General features: G+C 40.0%; 1 protein-coding gene and 1 long non-coding RNA gene across 3 annotated transcripts in view; one reads left to right on the top strand and one right to left on the bottom strand.

Annotated features, from left to right (window-relative positions):
- The window catches only part of LOC142406190 (uncharacterized), a 213550-nt gene that overhangs the window by 9464 nt on the left and 177567 nt on the right, over positions 1-26519 (bottom strand). The window lies entirely within an intron of this gene.
- The window catches only part of ARFGEF1 (ARF guanine nucleotide exchange factor 1), a 100748-nt gene continuing 79216 nt past the window's right edge, over positions 4988-26519 (top strand). The window contains exon 1 of the mRNA XM_075494765.1: positions 4988-5750. Coding sequence (XP_075350880.1) covers positions 5627-5750 — 124 coding nt within the window. The 5' untranslated portion in view covers positions 4988-5626. The remainder of the gene's footprint in view (positions 5751-26519) is intronic.

Here is a 26519-nt window from a genome sequence, read left to right as displayed (position 1 = left end):
GCCCTCCTCATCACCCCGACCACATTTCTCCACTCCCTTTCTTGTGTAAGAATTACTGAATATGCAGGTAAGTCTGATCAATTCACTGACCCCACTGAAAACTAACTTTCTTGTAAGGCTGCTTTTTGGCTGGACCACTGAGCTGCACTGACTCACTGCATGGCTGCGCGACTGCACCAACACAAGAAAGGGGGCGAGAGCTCACACAAGTGAAAGAGTTCCCTTTGGGAGGCAGCAGCCATAGATCATCAGCTTGTTCCTAACATGAAACTGCACTCTTGCTATCACCTTTACTGTCAGTTGGAAGCAAAGGCTTAAAAGCCCTAGCTTTTCAGCATTTTCAGACAAGCACTACATACAATTGTTGTACATAAAATCATCAGAAGCATGCGCTAATTGTTCCCTCTCACGGAAGATTCTCTACAGTTTTTTACTAAACAAGTACCTAGTATTCACCGAAAACATTTTAAATATATGAAACAATATAAATGGCTTTTGGAATACTCCAATTAACTTGTAAATAAAAAAGTACTAGACAGTAATTTTTGGGATGTTTCTCAAATACATTTTTTCTCATGCTGTTTTATGTTTAAACGTAAAGGCTCCAAAAAAACAGTGATGCTTTTGTGCTTTAGCACATACATACCAACATGTTTCTTCTCAGTTTGTCAGAAAACGTTTCTCAGGTTTGATAGCACAACTATAATATTTCATACAAGTTGCCTGCAGACTTAGTGGTTTGAGCAGAAAAAACAATTATCAGTCCTTTTCCACATCTTCAGGACTTCACCAGCAACCAAACAGGGATCTCTGCAGCTACAAGGATTATAGTCCTTGGGTCAGCCATTGACTGATGCCAATTACCAGTAAAGCAGCAATCTGCATACTGAAACCAAAAAAATACATACAATAGAATCACTGTATCTAAACAAGCATTTTGGAATTCTTTGGAAGGTACTGCTGTTGTATGGCACCATCTGTTCCCCAAGGCTCACTATTGGGGCCAGTTTTGTTTAATATCTTTATCAATGATCTGGACGAGGCGATTGAGTGCACCCTCAGTAAGTCTGCAGACAATACCAAGTTGGGCAGGAGTGTTGATCTGCTTGAGGTAGGAAGGCTCTGCAGAGGGACCTGGACAGGCTGGATTGATGGGCCAAGGCCAATTGTATGAGGTTCAACAAGGCTAAGTTCCAGGTCCTGCACTTGGGTCACAACAACCCCATTGGGGAAGAGTGGCTGGAAAGCTGCCTGGTGGAAAAGGACCTGGGAGTGTTGGTAAACAGCCGGCTGAATATGAGCCAGCAGTGTGCCCAGGTGGCCAAGAAGGCCAATAGCATCCTGGCTTGTATCAGAAATAGTGTGGCCAGCAGGACTAGGGAAGTGATTGTCCCCCTGTACTCAGCACTGGTGAGGCCACACCTCGAATACTGTGTTCAGTTTCGGGCCCCTCACTACAAGAGAGACATTGAGGTGCTGGAGCATGTCCAAAGGAGGGCATTGAAACTGGTGAAGGGTCTGGAGCACAAGTCTGATGAGGAGCGGCTGAGGGAACTGGGGTTGTTTAGCCTGGAGAAAAGGAGGCTGAGGGGAGACCTTATCGCTCTCTACAGGTACCTGAAAGGAGGTTGTAGAGAGGTGGGGGTCAGTCTCTTCTCCCAAGTAGCAAGTGACAGGACAAGAGGAAACAGCCTCAAGTTGCTCCAGGGGAGGTTTAGATTGGATATTAGGAAAAATTTCTTCACTGAAAGGGTTGTCAAGCATTGGAAGAGGCTGCCCAGGGAAGTGGTTGAGTCACCATCCCTGGAGGTATTGAAAAGACATGTAGATGTGGTGCTTAGGGACATGGTTTAGTGGTGGGCTTGGCAATGCCAGGTTAACGGTTGGACTTGGTGATCTTAAGGGTCTTTTCCAACCTAAATGATTCTATGATTCTATCTTTAGTTAGGAACCCATGTAAGACAGAAATATTCTAAATCTTCACCCTTTTTTTCTTGTGAGTTTTCTTATTATCCTTTCAATAGAGATAAACCCCTACCTTTTAAAGTAATCAGCAAAGAGCTAAACATGTTCCTTATGGTCTGTAGTCTCTTTAACAAAATCTGCCCTCAAAATGCTTCCTCGAAGTCCATAAAATTCTTCATAATTGACCAAATATTAATACATAGCTTTCCTAGTAAATAAACCTGTCATAACAACTGGCTCTATTCAAAGCACTGGGACCCAGCACACAAGCTGACAACCATTCATATCATGACCCTAAATGAGGGCACTGAACTGTCTTTTTATCTCCAGTGCTTCTACCATAGTTCCCCTGTGATTTCCATCCTTATTGGCTCAGCTCTTGCAAGGAAACTGGATGTCAACCTGCTGGACAGATGATGTACAATAAAATTTTCCCATGCAATTTCAGAAGCAGTCCTTCGGTAACATACAGGCTCTACACTGTTGCGGGGTTTAGGCAGGGGTTGCCTTGTGACTAGCATGTAGATGTAGAGTACCAACTATGCCAAGCTATAAATTGAGTGAACAGAGCAGCAGTTGTTTGAACCTGAGAACAGAAATTGAAGATTCAAACCACATGAAAAACCAAACCAAACCAAACCAGAACAAGAAGTTTAATCTACTCATATTAGAGCAGGAATGAAAAACATGGAACCAAGTGTCTTTTTGACAGGTCTTTCCCTCCAGTAGCTTGATGTTTCAGCAGCAATTCTACACACTCAACTAAAACATATTTCACATGTAAAATCATATTGTGTACAGCATATGACAATAGACATTAATATAAACAAAACAGATAACTGCAGTGTTCAGTGCTCTTTACATACAGATACCCATTGTCTTCATGATATTGCAAGTCTTTCTGCCAAATGGACTGTGAAAATCAATAGCAAACCCCATTTGCTAAATAACACTTGCAAGCTCTGACTTGGCAAAGGAAATTTGGACTCAGGTAGTTTGTGCAAAACTACCAGTAAGAACTCCGTGGAAATTCTTATTCTTGCCATGTGGTCACTAGCAGGCAGCTTTGAAAGACCAAAGTCATTCTGACATCAAAATTTCTGAATTTGCACCTGTGTATAAAAAAAATTGAGATTTAACCAACAGGTAAAAGGTTTTTCCCTAAATAAATTACTAGAAATAATTCAATTATGCTTAGTAATTGTGGTGCTGAAGACGCAGTCTTTTGAATAAACCAACCCAATCTAAATACGGTCATTAAACAAAACTTGAGTATTTTTTTTCAAGAATCAATGTGCTTGGTGATGTGACTTCTAACTCTCTCACAAAGCTGTTATAAGGCTAAAATCAGGTGTACCCTCTTAATATTTTCAGTATTGTTTATCAGTTGGGTAATAAAATAGCCTGCGGGTTCTGACAGTGACTAAAAAAGCCCGCAGATCAAGTAATTTCAGCAAAGTAAGTGTTTTGTTCTAACAGTCAGGCCTGGCATTCACCTATAGCTTCAGTGGAATTCCCCATGCCAGGGTATTCCTTAAAAAGTCCAAATATAGATAACTATAAGGCAACAAGTCATTTTGACACAAATCATTTTCCATTTAGGAAACTGGTTAAAGCAATACCGGGCAGCAGCTGCCTCTTCATTAGGGGGCTGGGATCACTGTACCTTTACTAATGCAGCTACAACCGCTCCGTTGTAGTCAAAGAAACAGGTGCTCAAATAAACTATTCAGTCAAGAGCATAAGGCTGTTTCCAAGGCCTTAGCATGGTGGCACGATAGCCTGGGCAGGCTCTCTCAAATTCTTCATGATGAAGGGATCAGGATTAACCTTGGAAGGCTGTTGTCCTGACTGATGCAGCAGGACCAGAGGAATAGAGAACAGACAGGAAAAGTTAGCTGGGGATAACCTCATCCCGTGTGCTGGCTCTCTGTCCTCCAAGGTCAGAGGTGGCCCCTGGTTTCCATAAGCATCTCTGCTTTCTGCATGCTGATGCTATAGCCTTGTCCCACTCTGCCTGAAAGGTACATCTAGAAATTCAGTCCTTTCATTTCCAGATTACTTTTTAATTAATACTTTCTGTATCAGGCAAAAATTTTCTAAAACAGACCTGGCTTCAGTTAGTGCCATATTCTACTTTTAAATACTGGTGTACGACCTCTGAGTGCAAAAACTTGCCCTATTATGTTTTTGCTGCTTACCAGTTAGCCAGAGTCGACCAGAGCTTTTCTTGGCCCTAAACCAAGCATGAGGAAATTACCCCTTAGCACTCTGGGAGGAAAAAAGGCCAAAGAACACCAGCAAAAAAATATCAATTTTACAAAAAATTTCTAACAATTGAATAAAATAACAAAACACAGAAGTCACCGTTTAGTTATAAGTGAAGGTGCAATTTTTTTTTTTAATGCTTTGTACTCCTAGTGCACGTACAATGGGGAAGAAGTGCGGGATGACTGTATTTTAAAGGCAGAGGATGAACGCGATAGGGAAAGGGCACCGAGCAGAAAGGGCACCATGAAAACACTCAGGCGAAGCGTTCATCCAACGCCCGAGAGCGGCGGGCAGCAACGACGAGGGCAGGGGGTGACGGCAGACGGCTACAGAAGCCGCGCCGCACGCTCCTCACGGGAAGCGCGGCTCCCGCACGGCGGAGGCGAGGCCCTGCGCGCCCCGCCGGAGCAAGGCGGAGAGGGGGCCGAGGGAGCGCCCCCGGGGCGGGCACCGCGCTCCCCGTCTCCCCGGGAAGGGGCGCGGGGAGCCCGGTCACGTCCTGCACCCTAACGCGCTTCTTCCTCCCTCGGCGCCGGAGAGCTGCTCTCCGCTCGCTCCTCCCGTGAGGCAGAGCCTCGGGGGCTTCCCGTCAGGGGAGACCGAGGCCGGGACGACAGCTCCTCTCCGAGAGACCCTCTCGCCCTACCCCTGGCGGAGCTCCCCCTCCGGGGCAGGTGGCGCTTCCCGGGGGAGCCTTCCTCCCCCTCCTAGCGCTGGTGGCCCGGAAGGGAAGCCCTGCCCCTCCTCCTCCTCCTCAGCCAGCTCCCAGGTGGCAGCGGCCATCTCCGTACCTCCCTCTCCGCTGCCTCCCGCGGGTCTACTCCACCTGTAGCGCGCCCGCGGGGCGCGCAGAAGGCGAGCACTCCCCCCCGCCCACCTGCTTCCCTCCGCCCGCCCGGCCGGGGTACGGCCGCCGCTTCCTCCCGCTCCGCAGCCGTACGGCTGCGGCCCTGACGTCGTTTCCTTCCAACATGGCGAGGGCAGGTTGTTGCTGCTGCCATCGCCGCCGCTGCTGCCGCTGCTAATGGAGGCGGGTGCGGGCCGGGGGCGGCTCGGGGACTGAGCGCGTCGCGGGCGCCGGCCGCGCACACACGCAGCAGGGGCGGGGGGGGGGAAGAGAAGGCTTCGTCCTCCCTCAGCCGCGGGGGTTGGCTGCCGCCGCCGCCCGGGCCCACCCCAGCCTCCCCTCGGGGGGAGCCTCCGAGCCGGCGTCGGGAAGCCGCGGCCCTCCCTCTGAGGGAGCCCTTCCCCCGCGCCTGCCTCGGCCCGGCCCCGCGGCCTCACCGCCTGCCCCGGCCCCTCGCAGCCCTCCCCCGGCGGGAGCGGCCGGTGCCCCGCTCTCCCTTCCCCTCCCCACCCCTCCTCCTCCTCTCTCGGCTCGATCGCGCCCATGTATGAAGGGAAGAAGACGAAAAACATGTTCCTGACCCGGGCCCTGGAGAAGATCCTGGCCGACAAGGAGGTGAAGAAGGCGCATCACTCCCAGCTGCGCAAAGCCTGCGAGGTGGCCCTAGGTGAGGCGCAGCTCGGGGCGGGAAGGGGCGGCCGGGGGTCGGGGTGCGCTCCGGGACCCCCTTTCCCCATTTCCCGGTGTGCGTTTGTGTTGCGAGGGGGAGGGAGGGAGCAGAGGCGGTTTGGGACCTCTGGGGAAATGAGGCAGAGGGGGCTGCCCGGAGGGGAAGGGCTGGGGGAGGTGGGGCTGCGGGCTGAGCCGTGGCACAGGTTTTGGATCGAGTGGAGGATCTGGTTAGTTGTGTGAGACTCGGGGTGGGTGCGCAGAGGGGCCGAGGCCTGGCGTCTTACTGCGAAGCCCTCTGGGGCAGCGTGTGTGCCCCTGGGCTGCGGGGAGAGCTTCGCCCCTTGCCGAGAGCGGCCCCTCCGCGCACTGCCCCTTGCTGACAGTGGCGGTGAGGGCGCTGCGGCGCCCGGCGGGCTCTCCTCCTCCCCGCTCGCAGGATGAATAGGCAGAGAGACAGGGGCGCCGAGCTGAGCTGAGCTGACCTGGAAGCAGACGGCCGGCGGGGAGGGAGCAGGTGACAGGCAGCGGTAAGGGAGGAGGGACGGGGGAGGAAGCGGGGGTGGCGGAAAGCGAGAGACAATGACACCAGGCCACGTCTGGAGCTGGTGGCCTTTCGGAGTCGGGACGCCCGCCTCTAGGGAGGAGGGCTAGAGAGGGAGAGAATGGCCCAGGAGATGTGCGAGGGAGAGCCTTAGTTGTGCCGTTACTGGTGGAGAAAGAGCTGATGGGGAAGGGGGCTTCCTTCATGCATGGCAGGGTTGGTGCAGCCACGGAAGATGTGGGACTGTTTGCCTGCTTCGGGCTGAAGAGGGGTGTTAGGCTGTAGTGCAGCTGTGTCAACACCACCTCGTCTAGAAGCATGAGGGAAGTACTGGGGCTGGATAGTAGAAAGCATACGTACACATTCAATAACAGGCAGCATAAAAGGAGAACTTGGGCTTTAAAATTCTGGCGTGATGAGTACAGGCAGGGTTTGAACCTATGTGGCAAAATATTGACGTATTTACTGAAAGACTTCTGGAGAAAGGCCTGATTTATTTAAATAATACATAAATGGATTATGTCCCTTCCATTCTTGTGTAATTGTTTCTGGTTTTGGAGATAATTATCTTGATTTTGTACAGTAATAATGTCTGTTTAAATGGATTTGTTTGAAGAGATAATGTTAAACTGAAACTTGCTTGTTTTAAAAATGATTATAAGTAATTTCAAGCTGTTCTTTTGTCATTCTATTCATTTGTCTTTTATAATACTTTCACTTTAAAAAAAAAAAAGAACAATCCTTTTCTTGTTTTCTTTGTGAAAGCCCCTGACAAATGGAGGGGGAGAAATGGCAGTAATTCAGTAATTCAACTATTTATGTTTTAATTATTCAAATAGATTGGAAAGAGTTTTTTCTTACATTTCTCATTTATCACTAGAATTATTAATAATAATCTTATGATTTAGGCAGATGGGATTAAACTGATAACCCTTTGGCCTTTCCGTTGACTTTAGGCTGCGTGTTCAAGTAGAAATAAAACAGAGAAATGTCTTCTTATTAGTAAATGGAATCTATATCCATCCTGTATGTCATCCATAGAATTAGACACTGGTATTAATCTTGTGTTTCTGCTGTACTTTATTTCAGTAGCTTGATCTGTCTTAAGTATCATCCCGATCCCTCCAAGCATGGCTTCATTGTGTTACACAGATTATAAAGGAGGGCCGCTAGACTGTACAGTCTGCATCTTTTATCTTGTAAACTGATTTGTGCAAGGAGACCCCCAAGCACACATCCCAGTGACTTCTGTGCTACAGCTTCATTGAAACCTTCTCCTGTGGACTGATTGCGTGATTGGGACTTAAATGGGAAAACGATACGATGTGTGGGTATAAAAGCCAGTGAAGCAGGAAAAAAGAACTACAAGATTGTGCGTATTACCTAATGTATATAGAAGGGCTTCATGAACTTGAAGAATATCAGATGTGATGTTAATTACCATAGAGTCTTACTGAAATCAATTTTTTTAGATTGTGGCACAATGAAATATAGTTGGTGATTGTAAATGTAGTATGGTCCATTGTCTGGTTTAGTGTGTGATGGACTCCGAATTCAAAAGTGTCAATATATAACTTGAATAGAGTAGTGCTCATATCTAACTATAAAAAGCTTTTCAGAGAAAAGTAGATATCCTCCTTATTTCACATGTGGGGCAGCTGGGTGTTAAAGCTGAGCTGTGATTTTCACAGCAGAATTGGAAATAGGAAACACATGTTGTGCTCTCTCCATTTAGCTTTTCATCTGTTGGAGAATACTCTTCAACTGGACGCTTCTTTTCCACCTTAAGCAAGGAGTACATACTTCTTAGTCCTGAGAAATTGCTTTATTTTAGAGAGCAACAACATTAATGATAAAACATTAGAAAAATAGTAATGTAGAGTTAAGTTCAATTTTGAGTTAACTCTGGCAAAGTCTAACTTTAAAGTTTTATTGGATTTTTAAAAATGGTTGTTAAATAAAAGGTAGCTTTTAAAAGGCATGGCAGTAATTACACATCCTCAAATCAGCATAATGTTTTTTTCAGTCTGAATATTCAATTGATTAGTCTTCATTGAAATTATCTGATGTAATACAAAACTCTGCCATTAAGATCTTTTTTTTCCAACTGCATGACTGTAGTAAAATGTTGCTTACTATTAGTATATCAAATATTCTAACTAGTAGTTGTTACTAATCCAGACACTTTTTTGTTTCATTTTTTGAGATTTTTTTTTCTTAAATCTAGTATTTACATTGTTTTACATTGTTTATATAAGATGAGCTGCTATTGAAGTATTTCAGAAACAAGCAAGCAATGACCAGAAATATGGTATTCCTGTACAATAAACAAACAAATTAAAAGTCTGCTTTTTAGATTGAGGTTGATTTAAGAATCTTTAGGAATATCCCTTTGTAATTTTTAATCTCTGTATGTTTTCTTATAAACCTGTGCTATTGTATTCCATTAAGATTATACTTCCATCTATTTTTACTTTGTGAATTCTGAGGGAGAAAAAACCCACAGCATTCCTGGTATATGTTACTGTGGCAGCCTGACCTCTGAACAGGTGTTACGATGAGGTCCTTGTAGGATGACCATTTTTCTGGGCTATTAGAAGATAAGAAAGCAAAATATGAATTAAATATTGCAACTTGAATTATAGATGCTCTTTCGTTTTTAACAGGGACGAAATTAAGCCTGATGCTTACATCCTTTATCTAATTATTCACCAGGTTGTGTCTGGATTAATACAGAATAGTTGACTCCAAATTTAATGTCTTTTTTCACATAACATTGTCCTTTCTGAAAGATGTTACATTCTTTACATACAGAGAACATTTCTTTCTCTAGTCACGTAATGAAATACAGCTAATTTAGAACTCGTGTTGTTTACTTGCATAGCAGCTACTCTTAATCTAGGTAAGGAATGAGTTTATCTTTAAAATTGTTGCTTGCAGAGAGCATCAGGCAGCAAGCTGACAGCAGGATTAGATTTAGAGCTTCCCTTCCCAGTCACTTCCCTGAACTGCTGTTTCTGTATTAGTTTTCAGCTATATTACAGTATAGGAAACTTTACAGTAAACATACTGCATTATGTATGGTCCATAAAAAGTCTTGGGGAAAAAAAAAATTCCTCAGCTGACTATAAAATTTTTAATAGACTGAAGAAAAACTATTAGTGCTTTGTGTCAGAATCCAGGGTGTGGATTTGTCTGCCTGGAAAGGTGGTTTATAGAAGGACTAAGCTGAGCAAACCAGAATTCCCTGCTTGTATAAAGGCTGCTAGTTCAACTGCAAATCAGGAGTCAAGCAACTCTTCTTTAAAACTCCAAACTGCCAATAACATAAAATGATACAGATATATACCTAGTATGTACTTTAAAGCAAAGCATGCATTTGCTGCTTGGAATTCTGGAAGTGCCAACTGAAGAGGGCTGAAAGTAAGTTTTAAAAGGTTCTTCAGTGCTTCTTAGATTGTTTAGTCTGTCATGCAAAGATCCTGCTGGATGATGTAGGTCTCATCCAGTGTGAAAGTAACAGCTCCGTTCAGTTTGTGCTGCCATTACATGCATGCGTAGGTTGATGAAGCAGCAGGATATAATTAAGCATTGAATCTTAGTTTTTCTGAAAACAGGTAACGTTTGGATTACAACTTGCCCCAGAGGTGGGAAGGTTCATCTATATCTTTACTTACACAGATTTTTAAATGGCCTGGGAAAGTCTCACCTGCATACATTTTTCTGTCTCTCTTTTTACGCTTCCTAGTTTCATTTTTTCATGTCCTTCGCATACATAGATAACTCTGATAATAGAACACGATTCAGCTAGGTTAACAGTCAATACAGAAATGCATGTACCTGTTGCAAATGCTGGGTGCATTGAAAAAAGCTTTCCTAAACTAGCATGAACAGTTCAAAATGCATTTTTAAGACTATTATTGTGTTACTCCTCTGGAATTAATCTTACAGGAGAAGTGTTGGACGAGCTAAATTTCTGCTTATATTTTGGATAATGCTGTTCTCAGTAGAATACCTTCCATCTTTCATCAAAATTAGTTGTCCTTTTTTAGAAGCCAAAGCCCAGAATTTTCAGAGTCTTTTCTATGCTGAATACAAAGAGACCGATATTGTACCATTGTCTGTTGTCTGCATGTGCTATAGGCATTTATTTTCACAGTATACAAGTCACCATTGTCCGTACAGAATTTATTTTCTGGTTTTAATTGTTCTTGTGAAACACTTACTTTGAAGTAAGCAAGCAGAATAAATGGAGATTTTTTGCTAGTACAAACCAAGATGTGTTTTTTAAAAAAAAACAAATCCCTAAAAGTTGCAGCTGCCCTTTCCTCCTCTTGCTTGCTTTGCTAAATTTGGACTTTACCTAGCAGGGGTTTGGTGCAGTTAAGAGCTCATCTACTTTTGCAGATTTAAAACTTGGCTTGGTAACAGTAAGGTTTGGTTGGCCCTATAAACTGCTTTCCAGGTTGCCTTCTGCATTTGAGGTGCAGAGTGCCATTTATGTCGAATTTATGAGGCTAATTTAAGAGAGGTTGTGTATAGTGGGAATTTTTATTGTTTTAGATGTAATCAGTTCTTGGCTGTGTAGAATGGCAACACTGATGAGCTTTAATCTTCCTTGAGAAAGGGGATGGTTGGCAGGGTGCACATAAAAACACTTTTGTAGAAAACAAGGTAGACTGTATTTGGGTTGGGAAAATGTTAATGGAGAATGAGTATCAAATATTTGCTTTTTGTCTTGGAAGGAAAAAAAAAAAGATATTTTTTTCAGGTGGAACTTTGACTTCATCCTGAAATACGTCCTCAGTTCAAGCCTTTGATATTTTGGAAGTTTTAATGTTGATTTTCAGTACCTTTTAAAATCTAATTTTGAAAGACTTCCAACACATCTTTGTGACACAGGACAGCTTTTAAGTATCTCTGTTCTGCTGTGTATTTTAGAGCACTAATTGGAATGTTGAAGCTTAAAATGAAAAGCTGTTGCCTTGTGACCAGAGTGCATCTGTTTCTTATAATGAAGTATCTTTACTGGTTTGTGGGTCTTTGTTCTAGTTGATCTTTTTCTGTACCCTCTTCGAGTATATTATTCTGTAATTGTCATCTTTTTCTCTTGGTTCTTGTCTCCAGTTAACCACTGTTTCATTTTTTTTCAGGACCACCACAGTGGCCATTCTTGCGCGTCTTCTTCATATGCAATTGAAAAAAATTAGCTTGGCCGTTGATGTCAGCTGTACATTCCAGACCTTTTCTGGAGTCTTTCAGAGAATAATTGTATTAAGCTAGTATTTTGATAATATGTTGTTAAATATGTTAACTTGTTCAGTTGTCAGGGAGGATTGTCACATGGGTGTTTAGAGGGAGGGAAGGATCAGCCAGTAGTGTTCTAGTCAGTCTCTCTTCCCTGTTTTTGGCAAACTCCCAGCTGAAATCATGGACTCACAAAAAGCTCAGTGAGGAAGCCTTGTCTTCTTTTGGGGCACCTGCCTGTCAGTTTTGGGTTTTTCATTGATGTTGATATTTTTATCAAGTTGCTGATTAGTTAGTACTTTAAAGTAAACAAATGCTGCCAGGAGCCTGGGAAGCAAGACCAGCAAACTTGTACGTGACACTCATTCAATTCTGCAACAGCCAGCAGTAGATGGGTGACTCTGACTTGAATAGGCAGGGGGAAGGGAGTTTTGTGTTTTCTGCATCAAGCCACAGAGTTTTCCTGTGTGATGTGTAAATTGGTGGTTTGCTGGGAGAAAATATTTTTGTCTGGGAAAGACAGCTACTGTCAGTGGAGCATCAGAGGCTGAAGTGATGGGAAACAGAACTCCACAGATTTTGAGGAAGGAGGACGGTATTCAGGAAATAGAATTGAGTAAGAAGCTTGATAGTTGTTATCTGTTAGAGGAGGCAGAACTCTATTGTGTGTGTCTGAAAGCCAAAAATATGTGATCTAGCTGTGCTAGTCAGATGGATACAGACCAAGAAGTATTCTGTGCATAGTTGGCAGTTATTACCACATCCATGAGTAAATAGTAGAAGAAACTATAAGTTACTGTTAGGGAAACCAAACCTTTAAGAAAAAAATCCCATACCTACAAAAAGTCTCCAAACAACCAGGGAAAACATGAAATACTTCTGTGGGATTTTATAGAAAGAGAATATTGTACACAGACAATTGAACAAACGGTAGCTGGTGTATTTTTTTTCTATGAAAAACACCTAGTGTCGGAACTTAAGAAAAAAGCCCACCCCCAGCCTGTATATTTTATAGATATCTTAATGGAATGCAGGGGAGTGTTAAATAAAAATAGCTGTTTTGAGGGATAAGGTAGATGATACTTGTTATACGATACTTCCCATTTTGAGTATAAAAGTAAAAGAGCTGCTAAAAATAGGCCTGTCGAGTCTGGAAAGTTTGAAATACCTGGCAGAACTCCCTTATTGATTTCTAATCAATCTTAGGACACTGAGAAAATACCAAAGGACTGGAAGACATCTGCTGCTGTGCCAACATTGTTACAAGGATGAATAGGATGACCTAGGTAATTACTAGTGTATTGGCCTAATGGTGTTCCTGGGCAAGGTAGCTGGTACATGATGTGAGTGAGAACAAAAATGCCAGTCAGCAAGGATTTGAGATTTATTTATTTATTTATTAAAAAAGCAAGCCCTCTACCAGTTTTAAGTTTTTGGGGTAGAGTATGAGGTGTTTTCCCCACATTTTAGTCTTCCATAACTCCTGTGTTCTTCAGTTCTTAATTTTACATGATTAGAAGTAAAAACTGCCAAACTGGTAGGGAAAGGCTTGATAAAATTTCATTTGAATTGATATATATTGACAAATTTTGTTAGCTTTTTTTTTCCCATTTTCTGCTTCTTTCCACTGTAACCATGGTCTTAGCTTTTAGGTGGTATTCTTGTTGTTGGGGATTTTCCTTGGGTTTCTTTGGGGATTTCTGGGTTTGATTTTGTTTGTTGTTTTTATTTAATTTGAAGTTTTACATTTTAGTTTTCAGTGTGGACATATTAGTAGATGATGAGGTTTTAGTTGGGAAGCAGGATCTCCTAAAAGAACTTGAAATCTTGAGGAATCTGAGCTCTTACTATGATGTTGTAGTCAAGAGCAGCTTTGAAGCTTAGGTAGGGAATGTGGAGGTTATACTAACTCTGTACCTGATACAACTTTGAGAGTAATGTTACCCCTGGTTTCAGCAGTGTGTGGGCTGAATTATCAGTGAGAGAGCAATAAGAATTAGAGAATGAAAAAAATAGCACAAGAATCAAGATTAAGTCTGTTGCTTGTTTAGACACAGATAGGAAAACAGTGGGCTGGTTTTATTCTCTGATGTTGCAAATCTTTGTATCACACATTCTTTTAAAAAAATGTGTTTTAGTTCAAGCAACAATTGTTTCAGAGATGTCTTGCATCTGGCTGCGCTTTTCAGGAGTTTGTAAAAGGCAGTCACGCTGCCTTTAAAGTGGACACTTCCTCTTAAAGTGCAAAAAGGATGATTCTGTTTTGGAAATTTCTTTCTCTTTAATAAAAAAGTCACACTTGATTTTATGGGAATTTAAGTGAAACTATGTTTGTGCTTTTAAACATTATACCAAGAACCTTGTGTGCTTAGTGTGTTGTGGAAGTGTTGGTCGTGTGTGTGTGTGAAACCCAAAAATGACAAACAGAGCTTTCATTTTGAGAGGGGATTTCACTTCCTCCACCTTGGTCACCTGCCCACTGATTCCACACACACCCCCAGCCCCACCCCCTTCAGGAGTGACAAATCACCAAAACTTCCTGAACTGAGTGATCGTTGCTGCATTTTGATAGTGTTTATTCTCTGAAGCAGCTACTTGTAGCTTTTCTCTAAGCTGTGATCAAATGTACTGATGCTAGCGAAGGATCCCAAAGCAGTAATGTATTTGGTTGCAATGTTTTATTAGATTCCCAAACTATCTTTCTGCTCAGTTGTTTTAATCTTTTTTTTTTCCTCCTGTGATTTTTTTTGAACTTGAACAAAGAAAAACTTCTCAGTAGCATCTCAGGTAGATTTTAAAATTAAAAGGCAAACCCAATCCTGAAAAGCAGATTTACACTTGACCAGAGTAGTGGACAGTAGTCCCTGTCTAATTTGATAAACTCACATGGCTGCCTGTTTCACTGGCTCAGATTCTGGTTTTTTGCAGGTATGCTGTTCTTGTTCTGTTCCAGTATTATTTAATTTTTCTGCTAAACAGGTTTCATTCTAATTGTATTATCTAACTAGCTGTTTTGTCATGCTTGGGTGTTGTTTTTTTTTCTTTTGCCCCAGCTTTTTGTTCCAGAATTGTATACACACTTTAACAGCTTAACTAAATTTTGCTAAAAGCAAGCGAGTCTTTTATTAAGACATCTAGGGCATGATTGCTGTGGGCTTTTTTTTTTCTTTTCTTTTTTTTTTTTTTAATCGTTGATTTCAGTTCAGAATGTTTTACTTCTGTTCCCCGCCCCCCAGCATTTCTGGTACTCTGTGTATTATGTGGTACGAGATTACATGGTTATTGATGTTATGCTATTTAATACTTGTTTTTGTTCAAATGGGTAATGTCTGCTGTCCAGTGCTCTTCAATCTTTTTTTCATTTCATATATTTCTTTTGTCAGAAAAAAATTAAGATATTTTTAAGATAATTGAAAATACCCACCCTTGACATAAATGGTTTCATTCAAGCCCTCTTTTGTGTCTGCTCTTAAACACAGAGGTAGATAGGTTTAAAAAAGATGATCCATTAATAACGCAAATTCTGCACTCACTGTCTTTAGCACTTGCTATTCTAGTAATCGTAACAGGTTTTATAATGTTATTCTTTCTTTTCATTTAGAAATTAAAATATTGTAAATATTTCATATTGAGATTTTAGCCAGTTCTGGCTACAGGGGTGTTTTACTGCTGTGTGTTTTTACTTGACATAAATGTGGGACTCTTGAGCATCAGTTTGTGTTGCAGGTAGTTGTCAGCAATGTTTGAGTGACCAGCATGCTTCAACATTGCAATGCGCAGCTTTGCAGATTGAGAGAAACTGGGGAGAAGATATTTTTAGACTTTCAAATTGAGATAAAAATGTTCGGGTTTACTAAAGAAGTTAAATAGTGTTTTATGTTACAGGGCTCAGCTGTCCAGTTGAATAGCACAAGATACACTTAGAAAAGTTTCAAATCTGTAAATTAAATATAAGTGGTGTGGCACTGGTTTAATTTCTTTGGTACATTCCCATCATATTTTAATTTTAAAACTGTGCTACAACTTAACACTGATATACTTGCACAAAACAGTGTACTTTTAATGCAAGTAATAAGCATAAACTAATGGGAATGCCCTTTCAAATGAAGATTTATTTTTTTTTTTTGCAAAGGCATGGTTCTGTTGTGTGTAAAACTAACACACCTGTGCATGCCTGGCCGGCAACCTTGCAGGTTATAACAGAGTGTATAAAGGTCTGAGTGGTACTATTGCATGGACTGAGAGTGCAGCAGATGGCATAAAATCACAGTTTTTTTCTGCAACTCAGGAGAGCTGAAAAACGCAGAGTCTTAACTCAGCTCGCTTCATTTGGCTAATGGACTGTGACGTCTGCAAGAATGCCATGCTGGATCTTGTGCAGTGTATGGGAAAGTGGATAGGAATACATTAACCTCTGTTTTCATTATTCTGAAATGGAAACAGAACTTTATAACTGCTGTAAGTAAAATTGGTAGAATAGGACAGCTGCATTTGCATGAAAGTTTGAAAGCTGAATAAAGACTGCCTAAGTGCCTGAGAAGTATGATTAAAATTTTCTTCACCTGCAGTGAAATGAGACAGTTAGATGTTTTCCACTTGTGATTTAAGACATGACACTTTATTTTGTGTGATTATGTGTGCATAATTATGCATATAAATAGATCTCGAATGCTTAGAAATTTTGCTGTAAAGAGAAATACTTTTCTTCTCTGGAATTGTCTCTAACACTGTGGGGAAAGTAGACTGTGATGGTTAGTGATGTTTGGAGGAGCCTTAGATTTGTGTCTTAGGTGCAGAAAGAAAGAGGGGATAAGTTTGACCTCCATCCCTGAGTCTTACGTTGTATTCTTAAGCTCGAGACAAAATTCTGCGTTCGAATTATTAACACTGTCTTGTACATTGAAGGTAAAGCAGCACTTGGGCCATTCTTTCCTTGATCGCCTCCTTTTCACATGAAAGCAGAAGCTGCTGTCTGTCTGCTTGGTTGCTCTCCAGGCCTTTCAATGATGAACTTGAGGCAGGTGGCATGGCACTAAGACATTTCTTACCTCTACCCTTTGGGTGATTGTTTCTTTTATGCTTCTGTGTAGGTGTTCACTTTAATAACACCCCCCACATCCACCTCCAATCCAAAAATCCCCCTTTCCCCTGGCCCAAAGCTGCTCCCTGAAACTGGACCAGAGGGAGGGGTGGGTCAGGGTGAAATACCCTCACAAAGAAAGGAAGCGTTTTAAATTTCTTTTAAAAAGAACAGTAAAGTGTAATTTTGAGGACCTTTTAAAGCAAAGTTAGAGATTCTTCTACTGTTTATTGCCCATATCTATAAAACTTAAAGGATATGTGTAACTTTAGAGGTTTATTTTCATATACAGCTTGTACCTGTGGCAGTACATGCACTAATGATTCATAACTTTAACTTAGGTAAAGGATTTCTACTTCCAAAGAGGTAGAAATGGCAAAAACAGTTTTATATATGAATGACTTAAATAAAATTAATAATAATAATAAAAAAGCCTTGAATAGTACAGATTAGATGTTATCTAATAGACGCCTGATGAGCACTAGCTGGTGGTGGAAGATGCTTGCATTTGATCACAAATAGATTTCCTAGAAATAGCCACAATTATGCACTGGCTTCTGAAATATGAAGAAACTTCCATTATTTTGATAACAAATAGTTAGACCAAGTATCCTTTTATAACAGAGGTGATTTTGAAAGTTCTTTGACTGTTGTAGTTTATAACAGCATTTATTTAATCACATGTCCTAAAATGCTCTTAAAGAACAAGTAGGAGAGGCGCAATCTCAGTGCAGGAGAAGTGTAAGTAATTACTGTTAAATAAAAATTGTGTGTGTATATATATAAAAAACCATTTGTGTAGGCAATGCAAGTACACTTTTTCATAATAGATTATTATGAACTCATGGATCCAGTAAATACTGAACCGTATACCTTAATTTTCTTGTTCTTCACAGCTTGGTAAGCAAAGGTAGAAGAAACACTTCCTTGTAACACAGTGTGCAGCATGGATGGAGTTAACAATATTGTGTAGTGGTGACCTTTTTGAGTAGCCTTCCAGTTGTCTTCTGATCAGCATCTGAGAAAATAGAGTAGTTGTCATATGAGTATTTGTCTTAATTTAAGCAGTCTGAACTTTCAAAAATAACTTCTTTTGGATGTAAATAAAAGACAGGAGATGGAAAATAAAGGTTTCATTGTATTAATAATCTAATGTGTATGTGCTGTACTGAAGGCAGCCACACTGGAGCTTTCAGAGTACTGTAATACTCATTCTTACTTCTTGTGTTCATTCAAACATCTTTGTCTGAGCTGCTTCCTATATCAGAATCTAATGAAGAAATCAGGACTTTAGTAACAGTGTGATCACTTTGAAAGTTGCATTATAAACATCTTGTGTCAGGACTTCTGATTTTAAGTTTGAGCTTTCTCTTACAAATTTTTGTTTGAGTGAAAATTATGAAGTTGATAAGGTTATAACCTTTTTGGGGGTCATACCATAGACATAAAAATAAACTTAAGTCCATGCTTTGTTGGTACCCAATATTTTTTTTTCTCTGTCAAATGTAGCTTGATGAATTTTATAGACAATCATTAAATTGCGGTCTCCTGGCTATCTTCTTGTATATGGAAAAGATGATGACTTTCTTATGATTCAAAGCTACGGCAAGAGCGAAGTGGCATAATGCTTTTTTAATTAGAAGGTTACCAGTAGTATAATTCATGTATAGACTTACATGTGACCTTTAAAGTTTTAGTGCTTGAAATGGGTAAGAATCTTGCAGTGTCATGTGTTTTGTTTCTTGTTTTTTCATCCCTACTTGCAAATTGCTTTTGGAGTTACCATAGTGAGCAGGCTGCTTAATGGGAATATGGTTGGTTTGGGGGTTTTTTTGCCATTTCTCAAGGTATCATGAACGTCTAAGGATCTTGTATTTAAGTCTGAAATAGAGTTTAGTAATTTCCAACTTCTAAATTACCTTTTAAACTACCCATTTCCAAAAGGACAAAAAATAATTCCAGTCAGATATCTATAGCAAGGATGGAAGTTAAAAATAAAACGTAGATTTTCCCATATTAAAAGGAATCTTTTAATTTGATTCTAGCTGTTCTTAGAACTTTACACTGCCCAAGAGCTTACTGTCCTCGGCTGTATCTAGTCTTTGACAATTCACAGTACTGATTGTTTAACAGAAAGGTATATGAAACCTTCTCTTAGAAATTGAAAATTTTATAGCAAATGATTGCCTCTGTCATCAGGATGATAATCAAAAAGCACGAAGATTCCCCTTTTTGCAGGATGTGGGAAGGGTTACTGCATACATAGTTTAATCAGTTTTAACTCTGGATTTTATTTTAAAAAAAAAAAGATTCTAGCAGTCAAAATAAACACCTACTTTGAGATAAATGTGCTCACACGCCTGGCTTAGAATAATCATCATTATATGCCAGGATTTATTTTATTCTGTGAGTCTGTTCCATATGTGTATCACACCTATTTAATATATTGTATGCTTGTGTTCATGGAGGGGACACCAGAGGCGTCGGTGCTTTTCCTACCTGGAGTAAAGTGTTAAAATTGAGTGGCTTCAATGTATGTAATAGCAGTTTGTAGTAGCTGGTTATACTTTAAAGAGTATGGAGTAAGGATGCGTGCATCATCATTGTTATGCATGTGTGCTTACTCCTGAAAAAAAACTTAAGAAAAAATAAGAATGTTTGAGGGGTTGTGTTACATGACAAAGTATTACTGAAGAGGTGGGCTGTATGAAAAGTGGACATGTAGCTTTTGTTCATACTGTCAAATGATCCAGAAACAAGACTGAGAAACATAATGACGGTCTTGTTCTGCAGCAGCAGCCTGTCCTTGCCAGAATAAATACAAAGCATTAGTAAAACATTTATTTCAGTCTTCACTTGTCACCAACCAACCAAATGAGCAAGTAGAACATAGTAGAAAATAACAGAGAAGTCTCAAGAAATAGTTTCCTCAATAGGTATCTATGTCAGAAACAAATGTATGCTTGCTTATATATGAATGCTGGAAGTCTTTAAAAATGGTCAGCTGAAATATCAGTGGTTTTAAAATGAGGATGCTGTCTTAACAGGCCAGGAATAAGGAGAGATAATCTGTGGAAAAGTCTTAATTCCATAGCATTAATTATGTAGGTATGAATGTTTAATTTGCTGTACTTTACAGAAAGCTTAGTCAAGTAAGTCAGTCAACTGTGTTGACAGGTCACATTCAGTAAAGATGTATTGAGCAGCTCTTGAGTTCTTCTCAAGTGCTAGCCAGGAATTGGTTTAAGGTGTACAACTGAAGAGCTGGTCTGTAAGAGTGAGCATTCTTATCATTACATGCTCAAACATATGCTAAAATACGCTCAAATTCATCTTCCTACTAGTCAAGAAAAGACTCATTAAAGCACATATTTTTTATTTCAAAAAAAGTACAGGATTGAGGACGCTTGGAAAGGAGCACAATGCTTGGAGCTAACATGGTGATTCTTTGTCGTGTGTTTTATTTGAGTAGGTGTATACTAGCTATCGATAAAAGCTTATGAAAAGCCCATGATAAAGTTGGTATGAAATAGCAAAGAAGAAGAAAACCCACCTGTATTTGTATTGCTTGTAGACGATAATGGTATCACAGAAGCTTTTGGGGAATACAAAGATGTTGAAGGAGACCAAAATACATTATTTGCCTTGTTGTATATGGAAGCTGAGGAAGTTTCCTATAGTGGAATTACAAGGGATGAGTCAGAAAAAAAATCCCAATTTGAAATTTAAACCAAAGTTCACATTAACTTGTTTAGGATTAGGAGTTTTTAAAGGTTCTCTAATCTGAAATTGCTGAACTGTTTAATAGAATGTGTAATATTAAAATTTCATTGATTGGTAACAAAGGAATGGGAGGTACTAAATGTGAGTAGCATCAGTCTTTTTGTTTGTTTGTTTTAAAAACAAAAAAGTGCCAAGGGTATAAGGGATGGAGAAATCTTGAGAACTTCGGACTGGCAAGTCTGAACTGTAGCAAAGAATAAAGCTGGTAGAGAACAGAATGGATGCGTGTGCTGTGGTGAGGAAGGGTCTGTGCAGGCATTGCAGAGGGGAAACTTACCATCACAAATCTGTAAGGCAGAGTCGATGAGTGTATAGATAAGCATATGGTAATCCAATTTTACAGTAAACCTCAACCGGGTTGCTCACCCAAGGTTCCTGAAGGTATTGAGCTGTTAAGGAGTACATCTTCTGCTTTCCCAATGGAGAGGTACTTCAGTTCTGTAGAGGTTTGTGGTGTTTTGGGGTGAATTGTGAGGTGACAAAGGTTGACAAAAGAAAATATTTAGAAGAGTGAAAACAAGCTGTTAAAGCCTGCAGTTGTGCTATACTGACCCACTTCTTGATAAAATAGCAGAAGTTGAGTGTTGATAAATGCAGACTAACCCCTATGAGCAGAAGAGGGGAAGTGGAGGGGGAGACTGGTCTAAATTGTGCATGCACAAATATGGGCTCTAAGAAAGACTTCTGTCCATTGGGGGGGGGGGGGGGGGGGAGAATGTGAATTACTGTTAGTTACTGTGTTTACTGTAGTTACTGTTAGTTACTGTAATTACTGTGAGTTACTGTGAATTATTCCATCAAAATATTGATTCCTTTGTCAAAAAGACAAATATGAAAACAATAGAGAAAAAAAAAATGAAGCTGTTATACCACCTTATAAAGGTGCCCTGCATCCCATGTGTAGTTCTGCTCTCTGCTGCCTCCCAAAGAGACAGTGGACTTAGAAATGATGCATTGGAAGTCAACAATGATGACTGAAAGTGTGGAATGTCTTCCAGAAGAGATCAAACAGACTATGCCTCCTGTTCCCCGGAGGGGAAAAAAATGAGGAAGATAGATGTAAAGGAAGTTTCTAAGATTGTAAGTGGCATAGACATGAAGAGAGAATAATTAATCGTAATTTCTTGTCATGCAGATCCGGAGAGCCTGTATAGAACTCAGCTTATTTAAAGTAAAGCAAAAAATATTCTTTCCTGCAGCTTGTAATTACATTGATCCCAAAAGTTTAAATGGTTTAAAAAGTGATTAAATGAAAATTTAGCAAGGGTTGTCAAACCTGCAGGAACACCCTTTGTGCAGGAAGAGTATAAGCCACAGATGGCTAGATGCTGGTAGGAGGGGACTACTGCAGCATTCTTGCCCTGCTTTTATAATCTGTGTTTACTTAAGCATATGCTGTTGGCCACTCATGGAAGCAAAATACAGGCTAGATGTCAAGGGCTGAAGAAAAATTTGCTGTTCTTGTATCTTTTTGTCCAATACAGTCTGGTGTTTTTAGGTTTGATTTCTGGGTTTGTTCCCCACTTCTCAAAGTTTACATGAACTTTATTTAAAAATCTGAGGTAGGGATGCTCTGGTTTTGTTTGCATCTTTGGATGCTGATCTGCTGATGTATTTCATGAGACATTCATTGTTTGTCAAGCTTGATTAGTTGCCTTCGTGCCTCTTGTTTGAAAGTTATTTTCATTTAGTTCCATTATGTCTGCAGTCTGTGGTGAAAGAGCTTTTGAGCTGGGTAGTGCAAAAGTTCAAAAATGTTTATGCTAAATTATCTTTGCTTTTTTCTTTTTTATTTTATGTATTAAAATGCATGTTTACCTACAAAGGAAAACAAAAGTTCTTTTCTTAACTAAGTGGACTAGAGCTACTCAATGCAAATCCCTGTCTTATGACATGAAATGATGATGAAAATACTGGTTTTCTGGGAATGGCATAATGAACGGAAGATACACTAATTCTGGAATTAAACTTTGCATGTAGGTGTAAAAAGCTGTGTTGTATCTGAAGTAGGAAGAACAGAATGCTTGTATAACACAAGGAGAGCTGAACTGCTGCAAAATATGTTCCAGCTTGATTTTCCAATTTGTGTTTGGTTAGGCCTTAAAAATTTGATTCATAAATAAGCCAAGTGCATAAGCAAAAATATAGTAGTCATTTTTTCTTTGTTTGAGTTTCTGTCATAATTTATGTAAATACAGCACTTTAAGTTTACAATTGTAATACTGTTGTTAAAATATGAGAGTATCGGTGCCAAGGAAAAATTTAGAAACTGGCTTTGTTACTTAAATTCATGTTATATGTCACTTGCTGATTCTGTCATGGGAGCATAAACTTTTGAAACGGGATTGGTTGAAGAGTAAGATGTCTAAGGTTAGGGGCTTCATATGCATCAAATCTCTCGTGTTCCACTGATTGTATTGATCAGCTCTCTGCTGGCTTTGGAGAATGCTTGGGCGGGTCCTGAAGCACACCTCCTGGCTGGTCTGCTGCTGCACAGCTTCCTCAGCTGTTGACAACTTGCACTTAGAAGAGGTTGGGCAGATAGCATGCATGAAAACATGCAGATTGAAACATCTTAATATCAAACTGAATCCTACCTTGAATGTGACATTTTGTGTTTCTAGATGTAGGTTCTGTTGAATGTTTGGGATCCTTTTTCAGTTGTCAATGCAGACAATTAAAAATGTTAATTAAATTTTAAGAGTTACTCAGCTACTTAAGAGACTTCTTTCTGTTAAGCCTTTTATTCATCACAGTGTTTGACTGCAAGTGAATGCTGACGAGATGTTCTTGTGTGACAGAAGTCTTTTGGAAATGTATAGAGTCAAGTCATAGAGAAGTCTAGATTGAATGGGACCTATGGAGATCATCTGTTGAAAGTAGATTAGGTTGAGAGCCGTGTCAAGCAGTAGTGTAAGTCATTCCAGTGGAGCAGACTCTACCGCTTCTCTGGGCAGCCTGTTCACTGTTTAGATATTACCAAAGGTAATAAATAGGCAGCGGCACATCAGACTGTGCAGAAATTTCTCTCTTACAGGGATGGATATGGTGGAAGAATCCAGCGATTATAACTGCAGAGGGGTGAGATAATTTCTTACTATCGGGTCTTTGTATTTTTGAGTTGGACAGCTCATGTTTGCCTACTTTGTACTTAAAGGTCAGATTTAAAGATGATCTTCAGAAAGAAGCTCATTGTGTCTTTTCAGATGAGTTACAAATTGCAGGATTTTGTTCTGAATATATTTAATTTCAGATATGCTTTTTCAGACAGGTGGAAATTATTTGATTGAAAATGTTTTCCCTGTTTCAAATGTAATTTTTGTGTCTGCAAAATTTGTTTCTGTAATTTTTGTATTTTAGCAGAAACTCACACTTTTCCAAGCAGAATATGAGGGATATGCTTGAGTTTCTGATCTTAAAAATGAGGGAAACTAACCTACTCTTTTGGGGGAGTGGGGGGGAAGCCCAGCTTGCCATGAAGAGGCACAATGTACATTACCGCAAGCTTCCTTTCTTTGTTGTAAGAAATTATGCTACACTTCTTTCATATCTGACAGTTTTCACCAGAAATATCATACATAATCAATTCTTTTATTTGCCTGTATTCATGAGTTTCAATTTTAACTTAAAAAAGAAGAACCTGTGTTGTGTTTGAGTAGAGAGGAGTACTTTCCACAAAAAGTTTATCGGGATGTCTGAAACAGTGGTAGAGGCTGGAAATGTATTAGTATTCTGATTGCAGTTTCAGTCATGACCTATCTTCTGATTCAAACTACTAGTTAAATGCTTGTGGTGTTTCCTGTGTTCTGCTGAGTTAAAACTTCCTCTTCAAGTTGTAGATCAGATCTAGGGAGTAAAAATCACAGTATATATGGAGATATGGAGGGTGTGTACATATATATATATATAAAAATTAAAATTTTTGAGAGATATATAGTCTTACATTTCTACTTTCTACTATGAATCTGAAATTCAGTGCTCAAAGGGAAAAATATAAAGACCTAGATCCACATTAATTTCTTAAAGGTTGCAGCAGCAGAACTGAGGCTGCTTTTGACTTCTCTGAATTTCAGAGGGCAGCATATCAAGCTGCTCTGGCAAATTAAAGAGTTATTGATGATTCATCGTCTCTAGAACTAGGCAAACACGTTTCACAATCTTAAACAACAGAGCTACTGGTTTCCTTGTGGTTTTGAGGAAGTGTAAACCCACCATGCTCAGAGAGTGTCTGCAGTCCTGCTCTTACATGCAGTACAAGCTACAGTGCTGCTGACTGAGGCAAATACTCACTCAAATGAACTCTTTGCGAAAATTGAGAGAGAAGAGGACTGGATGTATTGAGTCTCTCCTCAATACATCCTTTTGAGAATTTCTGTCTGTCCTGATTTTTCACTCTGTTTTCTCTTTGATGACTATGCTGAGAAACTAATGTGTCCCATCAGTTGAATCAGGTAAACAACAGGGTGGCGGAGGAGGGGGAAAGTCCAGTTATCTTGCGCGAACTATTCTAGAGAAACCGGAGGAGTTACATATGATTTCAAACCATTAAATTCTGTCATCCCTCAAGGCTTACCTTCCCCTTAAATTTGAAACTTAATTCAATGAGTAGATTCCTAACTCTTTCTAGTGGAGTTACAGGCACGTCCAGGAACTTCACACACATAGGGTGCTTTGTAACGTTGGGTTGCAATGACAGAGGGGATGTAAATATAAAGTCTCACTTTTTATAAAGAATTATGCTGATTATAATCCCTATTTTATCGAATTTGTAATTGGTAATTAGTTTCTTTTACCTTCTTATGGGTTACTTAGATGGCAGTTATTATTCTTGGCAAGAATATTTGAAAAATCAATTATTGAGGCAGAAAAGCTGGGGGTCTTTTGTCTCCAAAGACCTGCAATGCTTTTCTTAGTCCAGCATGTTGGCATTTTCATGAGAGACAGTTGGCAACAACATTTTTGTATACTAATCTGTGTACTGTATACCATTGCACTCAGTTGGTAAAATTGCTTTTTCTGTAAATTTCAGTTATTCTGATCTGAATAATTGTAGCATATCCTTTGATCAGACTCTTCTAGGGGATCTGTCTTAATTTGGTTGTTTCTCTGCAGTGTTTTGTCCTTCCGTATTCTTTAGTAAAGAAATAAATTACCTCTTGACACACATTTTCATGTTTCCATGTTGAATTTAATTTTCTGTTCTTTCTGTGATTCCAGTCTGTTACAATTAACACTCCGTATTTCCCCAGCAGTAGCAGTAATCCTGGCTAAAGCATTTGTTTTCTTCCCCACCGTACCCTTAGCCACATGGTAAAACCAGATGAAGGAACTGATCAATATTTAAAAAAAAAATGTTTTAAACTTTAAGTTAAAAAACTTCAACTTTTACTTTCTTAATCAAGTGTTACTTCTCAACTGGTAAGGTCACTCTGCAATTTTATAGCAGGTGTGCGCAGACAGTTGTACCAGAATAATATAGGTGATGCAGTCAGGAGGAAATGGATGTTAAATATCAAAAAGATTTGTGCTGTTTAACACATTGAACAACATTCTACATTTTTCTTGCTGAGTAGTCTTTCTTTTGTTCTGAACAGTAGTTGACTCATCTGTCTGCATAGGATATATATGCTGCTTACTTTCTTTAAGTAGCAAAAAATACAAAAAAGCAATAAAAATATCTGAGTGAAGTTAGTTTATGCTGTTTTCAAAATGTTGTGCTACCTGCCTCTTTATTTGGATAGCTGTTGCTGTGTTTATATGCTGGGGTTGAGGCCTCTAGAATCAGGATTTGCACAACTCATAAGAATTTTAACATAGGACATGAGAAGGAAGGGTCAGAAAACACTATACACAGTGTGAATACTAAGAGAATGTACAGCTGCAGGCTTCCCCCCTTACCCGATAAAGAAACATTATTGTCCTTGCAAAACTTACTTCATTACAAAAAATACTAATGCTGATGAAACAGTGGGTAAACTTCATCTAGTTTTGCAGTATATTTATTCCAGTGCATCTGTGGGCATCCACTGCAATGGGCAGTTCTGTTCCAGCTCTTCCTTCCCGAAACACGTGATACACATGAGGTGTGGGAACTCGTGATCATGCAGCTCTAC

The sequence above is a fragment of the Mycteria americana genome, chromosome 2 (assembly GCF_035582795.1).
Source record: "Mycteria americana isolate JAX WOST 10 ecotype Jacksonville Zoo and Gardens chromosome 2, USCA_MyAme_1.0, whole genome shotgun sequence".
NCBI lineage: Eukaryota > Metazoa > Chordata > Aves > Ciconiiformes > Ciconiidae > Mycteria > Mycteria americana.
This window is presented reverse-complemented; position numbering and strand designations above follow the sequence as displayed.